This window comes from Leguminivora glycinivorella, chromosome 19 (assembly GCF_023078275.1).
Source record: "Leguminivora glycinivorella isolate SPB_JAAS2020 chromosome 19, LegGlyc_1.1, whole genome shotgun sequence".
NCBI classification, from domain to species: domain Eukaryota; kingdom Metazoa; phylum Arthropoda; class Insecta; order Lepidoptera; family Tortricidae; genus Leguminivora; species Leguminivora glycinivorella.
The window spans coordinates 13,726,236-13,742,885 of record NC_062989.1 but is presented as its reverse complement, the minus strand read 5'-3'; the positions used below and the strand labels follow the sequence as shown (position 1 = coordinate 13,742,885).

The following is a 16,650-nucleotide window of genomic DNA, read 5'->3' as shown; positions in this document are numbered from 1 at the left end:
TAGAAATTGAGCATTTTTTATTTAACATAGCAACACTTACTGTTCTTATTCAAATGTGAATATACTCTGTCAAACAAGTCTGTCAGTAAATAAGAAAAAAGAAAACTATAGGTATCCTTTTTTCTAGCACCCTATTAAAGAAAAGGATGCATATAGTTTTCTTTGTTCTTATTTACTGACAGACTTGTTTGACAGAGTATAGTTGCCACATACAAAACGGTTTAAATAGACGGTGACGCCCCTATTAATTTCTACTCTATTTTACCAGACTATAAACGCGGCAAATTAAAAAAAATAGGGGCAAAGTCAAAGAGCAGTTTAATATGGCAAAGAACATCTCTCCCAACATCTATTTTTCAAACTGGGTTTGCCAGGGTATTTATGCCTGCTGTCAACGTCAATACCTTTGGTAAAGACATATGTAACTCCGTATAGACGGAGTCTAAAAAAAAAACGTACCTCAAAGCCCTAGATTACCTAGCCCTAGACCTTTGGGTAACGCACGGCTAGATGGCGCTAATATTAATATTTGACATTTTAACACATGTCAAGCTAAGAATATGGGCCAACTTGGGGCCAAATATCAAAACTGAGGTTCAAAAGTTTTAAGCCTGTGTCAAGAGATGGCAGTCTGTGCAAGTATGCACTGTGATTAGTTGATTCACATTTTACTTCTACAGTAATTCTCTATAATACTTTGCCTTTGGCAAGAAAATAAATGTGGGTAGTTCTAGACGCGTCAATTCGCAGTACATCTAACGACGTTGGAAGAAAAAATCGTATTTAAATAGAAAATGGCTTTTTATAATAGAAAAATGGTGCAGAACAAGGCAATTATGAAATCATGGAGAGCCGGGCATCGAAGGAAAATACATCAAGACGAGGAAATCAATTTACCTGAGATATGGTATGTAAACTTTATTTAAATGACGTTACCTCATCCTCCTTGCGTTATCCCGGCATTTGCCACGTCTCATGGGAGCCTGGGGTCCACTTTGACAACTAATCCCAAGATTTGGCGTAGGCACTAAAGCGACTGCCATCTGACCTTCCAACCCGAAGGGTAAACTAGACCTTATTGGAATTAGTCCGGTTTCCTCACGATGTTTTCCTTCACCGAAGAGCGACTGGCAAATATCAAATGACATTTCGCACATAAATTCCGAAAAACTCATTCGTGCGAGCCGGGGTTTGAACCCGCGACCTCCGGAACGAAAGTCACACGTACTTACCGCTAGGCTACCAGCGCTCATTTATGACGTTACCTATCTAGTAAAATATAGGAGGTAGGGCATAGCGAATGATATTCCGCTTTGTGTGGTAGGGCACAGCACAGCGGATATCATCTCGCTCGAATCTAGAGCAGTAGGCCTAGCACATGATGGCCTCGGGAGTATGTCGCCGCGAGATAGATGACACGTCTTTGTCTAATTGTATTAATGACATAAGGACAGGTAGTCTATCTCGCGGCGACATACTCCCGCGGCCATCATGTGCTAGGCCTGCTGAGCCCAACTGGGAAAACCGCCTTACAGAAGACCGCAGCCAAATAGCACTAGACCCTACTCATAGTGTTGTGTTCCTGCCGGTGAGTAAGGCTGCCAGAGCTCAACGAGGGTGCGGTGTGCTGGTGACGGAGGTACTTCCCCAGTTGGGCTCTGCTCCAGATTCGAACGAGATAATATCCTCTGTGCTGTGTCCTACCACACAAAGTGGAATATTATTCGCTATGCCCTACCTCCTATTTTACTAGATTTTTACCGACATTGATTTGGAAAAATCCAGGACCAAAAAGAGACATTAAAGGTTAGGTTAACCACAAAATTAAAATTTTGAAAAAACCCCCGACCGCGACATAGTGGACCGATTTTCATGAAACATGGCTAAGAACACTCCCGACTAACTCAGCTTTCAAACAAAAAAAACTAAATCGAAATCGGTTCATCTGTTCGGGAGCTACGATGCCACAGACAGACACACACACACAGACAGACAGACAAACAGACGGACAGACAGACAGACAGAGAGACAGACACACACACAAACAGACACGTCAAACTTATAACACCCCGTCGTTTTTGCGTCGGGGGTTAAAAAGTAGCAACATATTGTTTTCTCACACATATTGATTTTTTTTATACCACGTCGGTGGCAAACATATATGTATACGGTCCGCCTGATGGAAAGCGGTCACCGTAACCTATAACTAACCTAACGCCTGCAACTCAAGGGGTGTCACGTGCGCGTTGCCGACCCATTAGAAACTTGTACACTCCTTTTTTTGAAGAACCCCATACCGTAGTTCATCGTGAATACCTCGGCAGGGAGCGTCCGCGGGAGGAAATTCCTCTGAAACCGCACGGTGCGCGACCATTTAGGTTGCAAGGTGTGTGGATGAGCGCCCTGTCGATGGCGAGCGGTGCGATGATGAAAAGTGGTCGTTGGCATCATGTCAAACAGTTCTTCAGAACAAATTTGAAAGGGATGACTGTACAGTGTTGCCACTTTTTTAATGTATTTTTGTTCAGACTGTAAATATTGCAACGAGCAGAAGTTTCGGGTAACGTTTACGAAATTATTTACTATAAAAATTCTACTCCGAGACCACGGGGACAATGCCGTCCTTGAAACGTAGGAGGTTAGTGTTTGAAACATAGTGTTTAAAACATAGTAAATACGCGATTAAGTCCCGTTTGCAATTTTAAATATGTGTAAAAATCGTGAAAGTTTGAATCAGTATAAAAATTCTAATTTCTCAACGGGCACCTCAGTTTTCTCATTTTTGCAGGCAATCGAATCTTTTTGATGGAAATATTATACGGCCAGTCTCAACAGAATTCAAATATGGAAAAAGAAAAGTAGCCGTTAGTCGTTCCACATTTGAATTTGTAATTTTCCGACGGGTTTCGCTCGATGCTATAGTTGTTTGCTTAATTTTCATTTCATCGTGGATTTCATCAGGAAAGTGAAATTTATAAATACCTTTATGAAATACGGTGTAAAATGAACGATTGAAATTTAATAATACGGGTTAAAAGATTATGGTACGAGGCTCAGGACCACAGCATTTACAATATTTCCAAGCTGTTTACCGCGTAGCCAACGTGCCGTATCAGTTGCATTTTACAATGTGACAAGTAAATTTTTGACAATTTGTGAAAAACAATACGGAATCTAGGTAATACAAATAGTGGAGATTCGATTATGGGCAAATTACTCACATAAACTCTCGCCGAAAAGGGATAGGCAGAGTACATGAACACTTACATTTCAGTGTCACTCTTACTAATTTATGGTTTGAGAGAAAACGAATTTATGGTTATGGCTAGGTTGCTGTCCTATTGCCTACATCACAATTGACCCTATGCCCCATAGTCTTCCACAACACCCACCAGGGGTGGTAAAATTCTTAACCTGATACCTCACGGGAAGGGGGATTATTGGGTATCGTTTGCTTGTAAGGAAAACTTTAATGATTTTTTTTTCTTTTGTTTAGCGATGAGATCGGCCACTGGATGCGCCGCGACCGCCACCCGCGCAGCCGTCTCTCTCTGCGCAGCTTCTCTGTCCTGCTCTCAGGCGCAGCACGGATCTACAGGGACCAAGTCAATGCCCTATTAAAAGGTATCTAAGATCAACTAAAGCTAACCTTTGTTGGCAGAATGGTGATCACTTTCGGATGTAAGAAGCGCCTGGCTCGTTGCTCGATAACTGCGGGGCACCTCTGAATGAGACCAGACTCACCAGACCCTCTAGCACAACTTGCCTTGTCGCGCGCGAGTCCATACATCAAGCGCGACTTCAAGTATGAACTCGCGCGCGACAAGGCAAGTTGTGCTAGAGGGGCAGGTGCCGTAGCCGAATGGCATTTCTGCGACACGAAACGAAATCACTCACTCCGCAATTCTATCGCCGCGCTACAAGTAGGTATGTACATGCCGGGGGCCGCGAGTTCGAGGCCTATTCAGTGGTCACGACTTTCGCGCGGCGCAATAAAATTCAATGTCGGCTGCTCGCGTGCGGTCCGGTTAATGGAGGTAAGAATGTAGAATGGCGGCATTTTGTGAATATCAAGGGAGTGAGCCTTCTGTACTTGTGTCGCTTAACTTCAAACTTGGGTAAATCCATTCTGCTATAAGGTTGACAATCTTTCAGATCATAATATATATTTTTATATAATCAACCTTAAAGCAAAATGGATTTAATTTAATAATATGGATTTACCCAGGTTTGAAGTTAAGCGATACTTGTACTATCATATATTTTGTGATGAGACTAAGCGGAGTGGCAAGGGAATGCTCAGCAGTGGGCGATTACCGGCTTAATTGATGATGATAATGATGATCTAACAATTAGTCCCTTTTCTTTTTTTGCCAAGCTTTATGTAGCTAACAACGGGAAAATATCGAAATCAAGGACAATATAATACAGGGACAGACGAAGCCCATACAAAAAAGCGTACCCCTGAAATATATGGGCCTTTTAGGCTTAAAACTAGATGGCGCTGTTTCGCAGCCTGAAAGTGGCCAGAATCATATTTTCCTCAAATATTTTCGCGCGTTTTTATTTTTTATGAGAACAGATGACATATTTCTTCATTTTAAAATCATGATATCACATCAATACCTACACATTTTGAAAAAAGAAATTATAGGCATGTGGTGTTCCTATACGGATGATAAATCAAATGCGAACTCCACTTAAACAGAATATTTTAGATATATTAATTATATTGTTTTACAAGAAAATCGTCATAGCAGCGGATAAACAAGACTCGGGCGGAGAGACGGGAAGGTGTAGCTCGGTAGGCAGCTGGTAGCGGTCTGTTGCTCACGGAGGCTGCGTCTGGCGGCCCAGCGGAGCAGGAGCGCGCATGCGCGCGCAGATCCGACTAGTGATGTGCGCGTCGTAGTAGTGATGCGCCACAGGCATCATCAGTGTAGTTATGATAGTATTAAATAGGTGGCGGTGGCGCTATAAAATCGAGGTACGATTCTTAGTATGAAGATTGTAAATCCATACTAATATTATAAATGGGAAAGTGTGTGTGTCTGTTTGTTTGTCCGTCTTTCACGGCAGAACAGAGCAATGAATTGTCGTGATTTTTTAAGTGGAGATACTTGAAGGGGCGGCGTGACATAGACTACTTTTTGTCTCGTTCTAAAGCGAGTGAAGCTGCGGGCAAAAGCTAGTCCTATATACATAAATCATCCTTGATCGAAATACACCTGTCTTGCATTTGCCTTGCAAATCGAAGCGTCACTTGTAGATGAGTACCTACCTAATCTAAAATATGTAGTATCGCAGTATGTATCTACCGGCCTAGCCAAATAACAATCGTTGACGCTAGACCACAGAATATACCTCTATAATAGTACAAGTACAGAAGGCCCACTGCTTTGATGTTCACGAAATGCCGCATTTTTAAATGCCTACAAAATGATTACAAAGAAACGAGCCGCACCGTGTGTAGCGTCGACGCTAGGGTTGCCAAAAAAAATTAAGACTCAGATAAAATGTTATATTCAAGTCTTAGGTACTTTCTATTGTATACAGTATTTATATATTTTTGTTTGTCCTAATGTCACAAGCCTGATTGAACGTTTCCGTGGGGCATAAATGACATAATCAATAGTAGATCTGTGTAAGATTGTGATTGTTAGTGTTATTCATGACGTTTATTTAACTAAGCATTATTAGCCATTCCACATGCGGATATCGCATATGAACCTTTAAAAAAACGAATAGTATAACTTAAAAAAAACTAACTAAGTATAGTAACAATAGAAAGTGCGAACGTACGTTCCGTGAGAATGCGAGCCACCCCTGATTAGGCCGCGAACTCGCGGCCGCCACCATGTACTTGTAGCGCGGCGATGGAATCGCGGAGTGAGCCGCCCCTGGCTAGACGCCAATCGAAACACAGTCTGGCGTGGTCTAGCACTGTCGCGCCAATGCGGAAAAGCGATAGAGATAGATAGCCACGATAACAATATTATCCTGAGCTTTTGTGCATTTGGCTAGGTAGTACGTAGGTACCCCGAAAGCAGAATATCGTGCATACTTCAGCTCAGATCCATCAGGATAAGATTGATCGAGTGCAATCTCGGTGGAGAGCTGGCAGAAAACCAAATGGTCCTTCGTTAACGAAATAGACCAAGCTAACTCTGCAGTGAAAATAAATTACCTAGGAAAATGGTTTAAGTGTAAAGGCAAATCGATTACACTTAAGACGATACAGGAGGGATCAATTCCCCATACAAACGCTCTCGATTATTTCCTCCCTGCTTTTTGACGATAGAGCAATGATTTTTTAAACACAGATTACCTATTATAACTTTTATCTGTGTCGGACTGTTTTGATTTTTTTGATATTATTATTTTTAAAGACGCTAGAGCCCATCAAAAATTTACAAAAACAGCTTTATTGATTATGGCGCAAAAAAGATGTGGTATTCAAAATTGGTAGCAATTAGCCAAAAGAACTAAACGGTCCAACACAGAATATTTCATTGTTATTCAGATTCTCAAATTTCGTTACGATTGATTAAGTTTTGAAGGAGGACAGTCGAGAGCGGAACCTCGATTTTAAAGATTTTTTCAGTACAGATGGTGTTTTTTATACGCACTAGTGCGAGAAGTGGTTCATTATATGACAGGTCGAAACTTCGGAGAGTCGTCTGTACTGAAAAACGTCGTACGATACACGTGCGAAAAGGAAATTCGTAACTCGTGTCGATTTAAAACACTCCCTTCGGTCGTGTTTTAATTTATCGCCACTCGTTTCGAACTTCCTTTTTTACGCACTTGTATCGTAATGTACTATTTCGCAATATCTTTTAACTGAGTTGTTCTGTAGGATTTTTGTTGATAAATTTAGTTAATAACACTAGTATATTTAAATAAAATTCCCAAATTGAAAGGGGGGGGGGCAGGGGGTAAATTTTAGCATTTTCGCTCCTATGGCCTCTTAATAGGCATAAGATATGAATACCAAGGAGTAGTAATTTTTAAACTTCATCTTTATGTTGCGCTTTAGTCTTAGATTAATAAGTGTAAGTTAATGATTTTTCAGTACACATGGTGTTTTTTCCCGCACTAGTTCGCAACGTAGGTACATTAAATTTCTTGTCACGTTGAAACTTCAAAGGTCCATATGCCCCTACTGAAAAACGTCGTACGATACACGTGCGAAGTGAGAATTCGTAACTCGTTACGATTTAAATATAATTTATAGCGATTCGTTTCAAATCTCCTCTTTCCCGCACTTGTATCGTAACGTACTATGTATAGTGATTTAAATGTAGATGAATGTCTTTTTACAATACATTGTACCTTTTTTTTAATGTTTTATTTTTCTTTTCAGACTCTTTTAGCTGCAGTATAAACCCAGTATCAGACCTGCTAACTACTCGTAATGACCACACAATCTCAGGTGCCTATTTTTTTTATAATAAGCAACTCAACTACCTACCTAAAACTAACTACGTACTTAAAATAATAGTTATTTGTTATACAAGGGGGCAAAGTTGTATTTTAACGCCGAGTGTGGAATTGAAAAATGAGCAAGTGAAAGGATTCTATAGTTGAACCACGAGCGAAGCGAGTGGTTCGAGAATAGAATCCTGAACTTGCGAGTTTTTTAACACACGAGAAGTAAAATACACTTGCACCCGAGTGTAACACAAAACTTTTCCTCTCACTATAGCGAGGAAACTACAACGCAAAAAATGCGTTTATCACTGTTTCCAGTAGTTCCACAGGTGGTAAATCATCTTTATTACTTGATTCACTTACTTTTATCAATTTTAAAGCAGTTAATGTGACTTTATTCAAGGTCAAATTACTTTACCCACTAGTGGATAAAATGCGTTTTTACCCGCTGGTATTAAAGGACAAAACACGTGTTTCCGAGCTAGTGAGGGGAAAAATATATTTTATACCATGCACGAAATAAAGCATGAGATAATTATAAGAGAAACAGGGACAGAAGTTATTTTTAACTCCAATTTATATTTTACTAGCGACCCGCCCCGGCTTCGCACGGGTACTATACCTACATGTAAACCTTCCTCTAGAATCACTCTATCTATTAAAAAAACCGCATCAAAATCCGTTGGGTAGTTTTAAAAATTTATGCATACATAGGGACATAGGGACAGAGAAAGCGACTTTGTTTTATACTATGTAGTGATAGTGATGATAAATCAGATAAAAATATATAAAGTAACTCAGTTGACCGTGACGTCACTCAATTTGATTTAATTCCATATTAGCAAGTCGTTCAAAATCGTTTTGACAGTTCTTAAAAAGAAGCTGATTTGACTAGGAGGAAAGTAGCCTATTAATGAAATGAAACAAAAATCTTTATTACTACACTGGTTATAATAAAGTAAAATAATAATTTCACCATCCCCTTTCTTCCCGTCGGTTTTTTTTATTATCTTTATTTATTTACGAGCTTTTGTCTTTTTGACATGGCAGCTCCATCGTTTCAAAAACAGTTGTTAATCAGCAGATTTTAGACACACACATATTTATAATATAATATTTAAAACCCCTATACTTGTGTATCTACTGGCGACACTCCGCTAAACTACATAAGTACAAGGTTGCGTCAGATGTAGGGTTGTTCAGAATACTCTTAACATAGTTACCCTAGATTCAGTCTATTTAAACAAAATTTTTGCATAAATGCTTCTCCTTGCTGCCGATTTCGATCACATTCCATGGGTGTCTTAGTGTTTTTGCTAGATTTATTACAAAAATATTTATTTTATTTCAGAGTCTTTACCCAGTACACCAGAAACTAATACGACAGGTAAAAAATATAAATCATAACTTTAATTACCTATAGTCTGTATTTTTAGGTATTTTAATAAATGTAAACAAAAACTACCCTCAAAAGGTTCCTTATGCCAGTTGAGGATAAACGACCAAATAAGAAGGTTAATGACAGGTCACTCAGTGACTCAGTGACAGATCCGCTTGGTTTTTGTATTTGGTTGGTTAACCGATATCAAAATCAAAAAATCAAAATGATTTATTCAGCAAATAGGCCACAGTAGCAGGGGGAAATTAGCTAAAATTACGGCATAATTAATGGAAGGTTTTTTTAAATTGAAATATGTAAGTTATAGACCGAAGTTATTTTTCATCAACCCTCCCCACTCCTCCCTCCTCTGCGTCACCCCTCTACCCTCCCTTAAAGTGCCGAAAATGCGGTTTTTCTCGATTTCTGACAAAACTGTTGAAGATATAGAAAAAGCGCGTAGGAACGAAGTAATCCTTAATAAATTTACTACAAATCATTCATTAACACTTTGGTTCTAGCACTTATAGTTTACGCGTGATCCGTCACGAAAGTTGGTCCTTTGCTGCAATCTTCTTTAGTGAATGTTAAGTTTTCGCCCAAAATGCATACGAAATAGTCGAAATTTGTTTGATATAACTAAAATATTGTAACTCACGACTAAAATAAAATTAAGGGGGAAAAATCACTACCATGGGTGGAATTTCCAATATGTCTTGGAATTCCAGTAACTATTTAAGACGTAATATTTTCACGGTAGTAGTCGCTAGGAGTACCATTGATCTATATAGTGTATCTATGACTGGGGATGAGCTTTTGGTAGCTGTTGGTAGAGCCCTGGAGTATCAATCCAGTAGCCGTGAGTTCAAGTCCCACCCATGGTAGTGATTTTTCCCCCTGAAATTCATTTTCAGTTTATAATATTTTAGTAATATCAAACAGATTTCGTAAGCAATTTGGGAGAAAACTTAACATTCACTAAAGAAAATTGCAGTAAAGGACCAACTTTCGTGATGGATCACGCGAAACCTATAAGTGCTAGAACCAAAGTGTCAATGAACGATTTGTAGTAAATTTATAAAGGATTACTTTTTTCCTACACGCTTTTTCTGTATCTACAACGGTTTTGTCAGAAATCGCGAAAAACCGCATTTTCGGCTATTTAAGGGGGGGGAGAGGGGTGACGCAGAGGGGGGAGGGATGGGGAGGGTTGATGAAAAATAACTTCGGCCTGTAATGTACATATCCCAATCAAAAAAAATCTTCCATTAATTATGCCAACATTTTCATACATAACTTTCCAGAAGCAACGGACTACAGGGGCACTTTTACACGTCACTTGTACAAATTTAAAAAAGATTTTAAATTGAATTGAAATTAGAATTGATACTACTAATTGTAAGTTCTAACTAAAGTATAACTCTACTATAATTAATTAGAGATGTAGAAGGTCTCTAAATGTCAAATTACAACTAAGAACTACACTAAATATAAAAAGTACAAATACTAAAAAAGTCTAAAATTACTTTAGAGGTGCAAATGACTCTAAATGTCACAACTAAAGATAAAATGTATACTTAATCTAAATCTCCTTAGAGATGTATAGGGTCTCCAGGAGTCAAAATTATATATGTCGGATCGTGGGCGTATCATACCAGAACCGTTGTCAGGACCTTCCGTAGTTGTTTATGAGAGATTTCAATGAAATACCATGTTCATATCACAGAATTTACTGCACATGACCGATTACACATCAAATTCGAGCAAACCGCCGGATTAGACTGAGGAATCTCCAAAAACGCCAGCACTCCTCAACCATTTCCCCTGCAGATCGATTGGCAGCCTCCAATCATCTGTTCATCATCTGTTTTTCGATTCTGTTCTTTTAGACAGTAGCGTCCTCTCTGACGTTTTGGCAGAACTCAGTCGAATACCAGCCAGGTTGTATAAAGTTGTAAAACCCTTGTTTGCTCTATTTGTCAAATACAGCGTCATAAAACGTATCTTTAAACCACATTTTGGTCATTCTCCGACATATATTATTAATGATAAATGTTGTAACTACCCGAAAATGTTCAAATTATTTGTTTACTTTCTTTTAAATACCTAAAAGTACAGAGTATAGTGAGATGGAATTCACATTTTTATATAAGCTTAGAACAAATCCAATTATGCAAATTTTCACGGTTTAAACAAACGTAGACATTTCTTAGAATCATAGCGTGCAAGTGACTAAAGGACGTGAGTTTGAACCGTAACATTTAGTTTTATATTGGGTCTAACGACAATTTCTACCTATTATTTCAAATTACCTTGCAATGAAACCTGCATTTTTTTTACTAGGTACCTACCTACTTTAAATTACATTAACGGCCGGCCGGGTGGTCTAACAGTAATGACGTGAGCCGCGTAAACTGAAGACCTGGGATCGATTCCCGGTCCAGCCACCGATAGACTTGCTCCCTTTTTCTCTATCCATACTTAATATTATAAATGGGAAAGTGTGTGTGACTGTTTGTTTGTCCGTCTTTCACGGCAAAACGGAGCGACGAATTGACGTGATTTCTTAAGTGGAGATAGTTGAAAGGATGGAAAGTGACATAGGCTACTTTTTGTCCCTTTCTAACGCGAGCGAAGCCGCGGGCAAAAGCTAGTAATTTATATTTTACTTTTAGAAACTGACACTTCAAGCGGAAATGGGAATAATTCAGAATCAACGCAATTAAACACAGATATGGACGAATTACCTTCGGATGATTTGTATGAAACTATCACTGATGAGGAATCTACGGTGTTTACAGTTACACCTAATAGTAATCAAGTAAGTATTTGCATAATTCATTTTCAAAATAATTGGTTTGTTATTCATTTAAATTTGTCTCAATAAATATACACGGTGAATCTGAGTAACCCGACACGTTTTAACCAAGCATTTCTGGGGCCATGAGAAAGAAACAGTGTTATGAACAGATGCGGATTTTTTGCCAATTTTTTTTTTTGTTTGAAGTAATTACAATTTTTTATGTAAAAGTAATTTTCATTAAAAAGCCACTCTGAAAACCTTTATTTAAAAATTTTACTTGCCATTTTTTGACCTAAGTAATTATGAAATTTAAAAGTCGCACTCATTATGTAAAAGTGCATGTATTCTTACGATTTTAAAATGCTATAACACGTTTTTTGTAATTGAAAGTAAATAGTCTCAAGAACATTTTTTGCTTTAAACTGATTGACATAAGTGTATCTTGCATACCTGTATGGGAAATAAATAAATTAAATTAACACATGTATATGAAATTAATTATGAAACAAACGCTTTTTTACAGCACATTTACTCGGAGGACCATGACACCCCTGAAAAAACGAGAGACCAACTAATCCAAACGTCGCTAACTCCACCCGAGGCCCCTTTTGACCCGAACCTCCCCTTCGCGTACATCATAGTACACGACAACTTTCACTCAAGGATACCTAGCAAGATAGTGTTTTCTAGCCTTTCTGAAAACGCGAGATTCCTGCCAATACATAGACCAAGGAATCCAGAATAAATATTAACAGGCTAGTTTCCTACTAGTCAAATCAGCTTCTTTTTCTCAGCTGTCAAAGTCATATGCTAATATGGAATTACTATGAAATACTGAGGAGTAACGTTCGTTATTCATTTACTTATTAAATAAAAATTATGTTTATACATAACTGCTGTCCATATTTTTCTTCTAATTATGTGGTGCTTAATTCGTGCACTGCATAAAATATTTTATTTTAAGTATAGGAAACTAGCCTATTATAAAAAAATGGCATTATGCTCAAACGAAACCAATTTGGCATTTAAAAAATGCTTAATTCAAATTGTCTATGGGAGGTCAATGAAGAGCGCAATTTTTTACTGGCAAAATAGTTTACAAAGTATATAAGATGAATCCGGTATAGTCGAATAATTTTATTTCAAGTTAAAAAAGTATTTATTTATCTGCTGGTGATTTTTTTAAATTATAATTGCAAACGGGTTAAATATTGACGGTCTTTTTCGTTACCACGAGGACAACGCCGTCCTCAAAACGTTAGAGGTAACCCAAAACTTAATTTTACGCCATTACGTCTCGTTTGCAATATTAGACATGTGTAAAGATCGTAAAAGTTTAGATAGATAATTTCTTTCAGAATAATTGTTATGTCTAGACACGTCTAGACAAAGAGGTATACACGTATATTATAGCTAAATTCCTGCAAATTTTCAGACCAATGAACTTAAATTACGTATAAATTCTGTGCAATTTCATTTATTTTGTTAAAATAAGGATTAAAGGTTAGTTCCTATATTATTTTTTTTGTTTGGCTGATGTTTTTCTAAATAACTGTGATTATAGGATTATATTTACTTCTTTGTTAGCATTCAAAAAAATGTATCGGAACATAAACTTAAAACCCTTTTCTGATTTGCTTTTTTAAATATTTAATAAATAAACTTTTTTAAATATTTAAAAAAAATTACAAACATTTTTTCATTTATTAACATCATAATTTTTGCCCAATAATTCACAAAATCATTCAAAAAGTGTTTTACTTTTATGTTCTGATACATTTTTTTTGCGTAGTAGAAATAATAAACTATGGCAGTCATATCCATATTAATATTTAAATCGCTACTTGGAATCCGCTCTCTATACATGACAATCGTTATTGAATAATAAACAGAAAATCTAACAATACCTACATAAGTTTGATTTCAAAATCACCTAGGTACTTATTATGTACATTACAGCTTGACAAAAAGAGTCCAAATGGAACTTTTTTTTAATCACAGCAACTGTTTCCTCCTACAAAAGTGACTGACTGAGTGAGTGATCTCTAGCCAAATGTACAATTGTTCACACTCAGTGGCGGACAATAACTAATCTGTAAGACCGGCGATATTACGATTTTGAGCGTCAACGTTTGCACTCTTAGGGCCACTTGCACCAACGAAAATGGAGGGTTAACCCACCATTTTATATGTAATTTGACAGATGACCGCCCACTAACCCTGAGTTAAGTGGTTGGTGCAAGTGGGCCTTAACTAAATAGGTAGAGAAGGTCCTTCCTATACTTACATCTATATTGAAAGTACAGAGACCCAGCACACATTTTTTCCACTGAACGCCCATAAAACTTCAGTATTGCATTTCAGCGCACTCGGATTATTTTTCAACAACTTGTAATCCAATTTACAAAGCGGAGTTGCTTTCAACACCCGGGGAAAGCGGCACTAACTTTAATAATGCACCGAGGCACTTTCGAGGCACTTTCGAGGCATTTTCGAGGCAATCCTAGCGCGGGCTCATATGTCAAAGATAAGTACAAATTACGAGCGTAGTCACTCAGCCTTAGTGCGTTTTCTCATTATGCGATCCGATATCGGATGTAAGACCGATATCCTGCATAATTAAAGGCGCCATCTTTGACATCCTTCCTAGTTAGATCCGATATCGGATCGGATAATGTGAAAACGCTCTTAGCTCATCAGGTTGAAGGGGTGTACGGTATATGAACTAAAATTTAACATATAACAAGTAGAATTTTTAACACACAATCACGCTTGCATCCCATAGGCACACATGAAATTTTCAGTGCCACTCTTGGCGATTAAGGGCCACTTGCACCAACGAAAATGGAGGGTTAACCCGAGGGTTAACCCTCCATGTCTGAGCATTTCTTATTTTTTTGCCACTTTTTTATTTAGATTTTTTTAGGGAATTTTAGGTCAATTGTACTCAGAATCACGAGTACTTTCAATCTCACTGGGAGACAAAAAGTGTCCCAGAATTTCCATACATTTTTGTTACTTTCCTTTTGTTACCCCACACAACATGTACGGAAAATTGTAACAAAATAGGAAAAAATCGTATGGGACAATTTTTTTAACTACTAGGATTGAAAAAGCTAGAGATTCTGAGTAGAAATAGCATTTTTTTTTTTCAAAAACCCCCGACCGTGACATAGTAGACCGATTTTCATGAAACATGGCTACAAGAACACTCCCGACTAACTCAGCTTTCAGACAAAAAAAACTAAATCTAAATCGGTTCGTCCGTTGAGGAGCTACGATGCCACAGACAGACACACACACAGACAGACAGACAAACAGACAGACAGACAGACAGACAGACAGACAGACGGACAGATAGACAGACAGACAGACACGTCAAACTTATAACACCCCTTCGTTGTTGCGTCGGGGGTTAAAAATATCACATGTCATAAAAGTGGCGAAAAAAAAAGAAATGCTCGTCTATGGAATTTGACAGATGACAGCCCACTAACCCTGAGTTAAGTGTTTGGTGCAAGTGGTCCCAAGGGGTTATAATTAAACGAAATTGTGACATTGCAGTGACAGGTTGCCATTGCCACCCTCTCGCCTACGCCACAATTTAACCCATATCAGTGGTGGAAAATTTGGCTGGCTTGGTTGAAGTCTTGGTGGCTCAGTTGGCACAGCGCTGGAGTAGCGATCCAGTGGCCGCGAGTTCAAGTCTTACCCAAGGCCCCAAGGCACACATTTTCCACTTAAAATTCTAAACTCTGTACTTGTAAGTACGTGCCCCTAGAGACTACACCTAAAGCACAAAGCTAAAAGCTACTTTAATAATACATCTTCGAGTACTCTGTAAAACTCTGGTTGAAACGCAATAAATCGAACTCGTGAAAGTTTAAAACGCAAAGTGCTGCTATATGTCGGGATAGGGGAGTCTTACTTGCTTTTTAAATATAAGATAAGTGCTATAATATATATATTACAGTACTGTGGTAAATAGTAGTTTTCTTTAGCTTCTATTTTACTAGTTATATATAGGAACTCCAAGCAACATTTCCAGGAACAATTTAGTTAGTTTTTAACGTTTCTACTGTAGAACTATTTCATAAAATAATTTGATTTGTTCCCTAGTTCGATAGATGGCAGCACCATCTCTCTAGCATAGCTATATGTATTAGCTATCTATCTATCCTGGGTATTTGATATTTGCCAGTCGGTTTTCGGTGAAGGAACACATCGTGAGGAAACCGGACTACCCCAACAAGGCCTAGTTACCCTTCGGTTTGGAAGGTGATGGCAGTCGCTTTCGTAAAACTAGTGGCTACGCCAAATCTTGGTATTAGTTGTCAAAGCGGACCTCAGGCTCCCATGAGCCGTGGCAAATGCCGGGAGTAAGGAGGATAATGAGTTTCTATTCTACTGTAACTCGGAGACTCGGGAGCTAATACGAACTGTCGACCATTCGCTATCAACAGACTCCTAGTAGGTAAATCACGAGGTTCGAGCTCCTAGATAGAGGTGTCTTAAACCTGAGTTATACGAGTCGAAGGGAAATAAATGCGCTCGACTTTACTGAGTTACACTTCTAACCGGGTGTGTAATGATTGGTATAACTTTTTTTGGTATAGTAACATTTGATATAACAACATTTGGTATATATTTAGAGGGTATAATCACTCATTTGACATAATTAACATTTGGTATAACCACAAAATATCTACTTTTATTTTGTATAATCATTATTTCGTATAACACTTATTTATAATAATCGTGGTATGGTATAACTATCTATTGATATACGACTAGTCTAATATAACTAGCAAACAGTATAAAACATTCCATGAATTAATTTTATACTTTTTTGAAAGGATCACAGTTCTAACCTAACCTAACCTACTTTTCTGATAGCAGTACATATGTTTAAGGTTCACAGTTCTAACCTAACCTAACGTGTTTGTCTGGTAGCAGCGCGTTGTGTGTAAGGGTCACAGTTCTAACCTAATCTACTTTTCTCGTAAATGATGGATCTAATTTATTGTGCAATTCT

At 38.0% G+C, this 16,650-nt stretch overlaps 1 protein-coding gene across 1 annotated transcript; it reads left to right on the top strand.

Annotated features, from left to right (window-relative positions):
• Positions 1-3,503: 3,503 nt before the first annotated feature.
• LOC125236248 lies at positions 3,504-12,390 on the top strand. The gene is made up of 5 exons (XM_048142934.1): positions 3,504-3,624; positions 7,367-7,435; positions 8,786-8,821; positions 11,488-11,633; positions 12,139-12,390. The coding sequence occupies exons 1-5, from the start codon at positions 3,516-3,518 to the stop codon at positions 12,358-12,360; spliced, it is 582 nt and encodes a 193-aa protein (XP_047998891.1). The 5' UTR covers positions 3,504-3,515; the 3' UTR covers positions 12,361-12,390.
• The last annotated feature ends 4,260 nt before the right edge of the window (positions 12,391-16,650 follow it).

Bases quoted from the DNA above. Each gene is read 5' to 3' on its own strand.
- LOC125236248 (XM_048142934.1), top strand. From the start codon at position 3,516: ATGCGCCGCGACCGCCACCCGCGCAGCCGTCTCTCTCTGCGCAGCTTC. The intron at 3,625-7,366 runs GTATCTAAGATC...TTTTCTTTTCAG, and splicing joins AGTCAATGCCCTATTAAAAG to ACTCTTTTAGCTGCAGTATA. The intron at 8,822-11,487 runs GTAAAAAATATA...TTTTACTTTTAG, and splicing joins ACCAGAAACTAATACGACAG to AAACTGACACTTCAAGCGGA.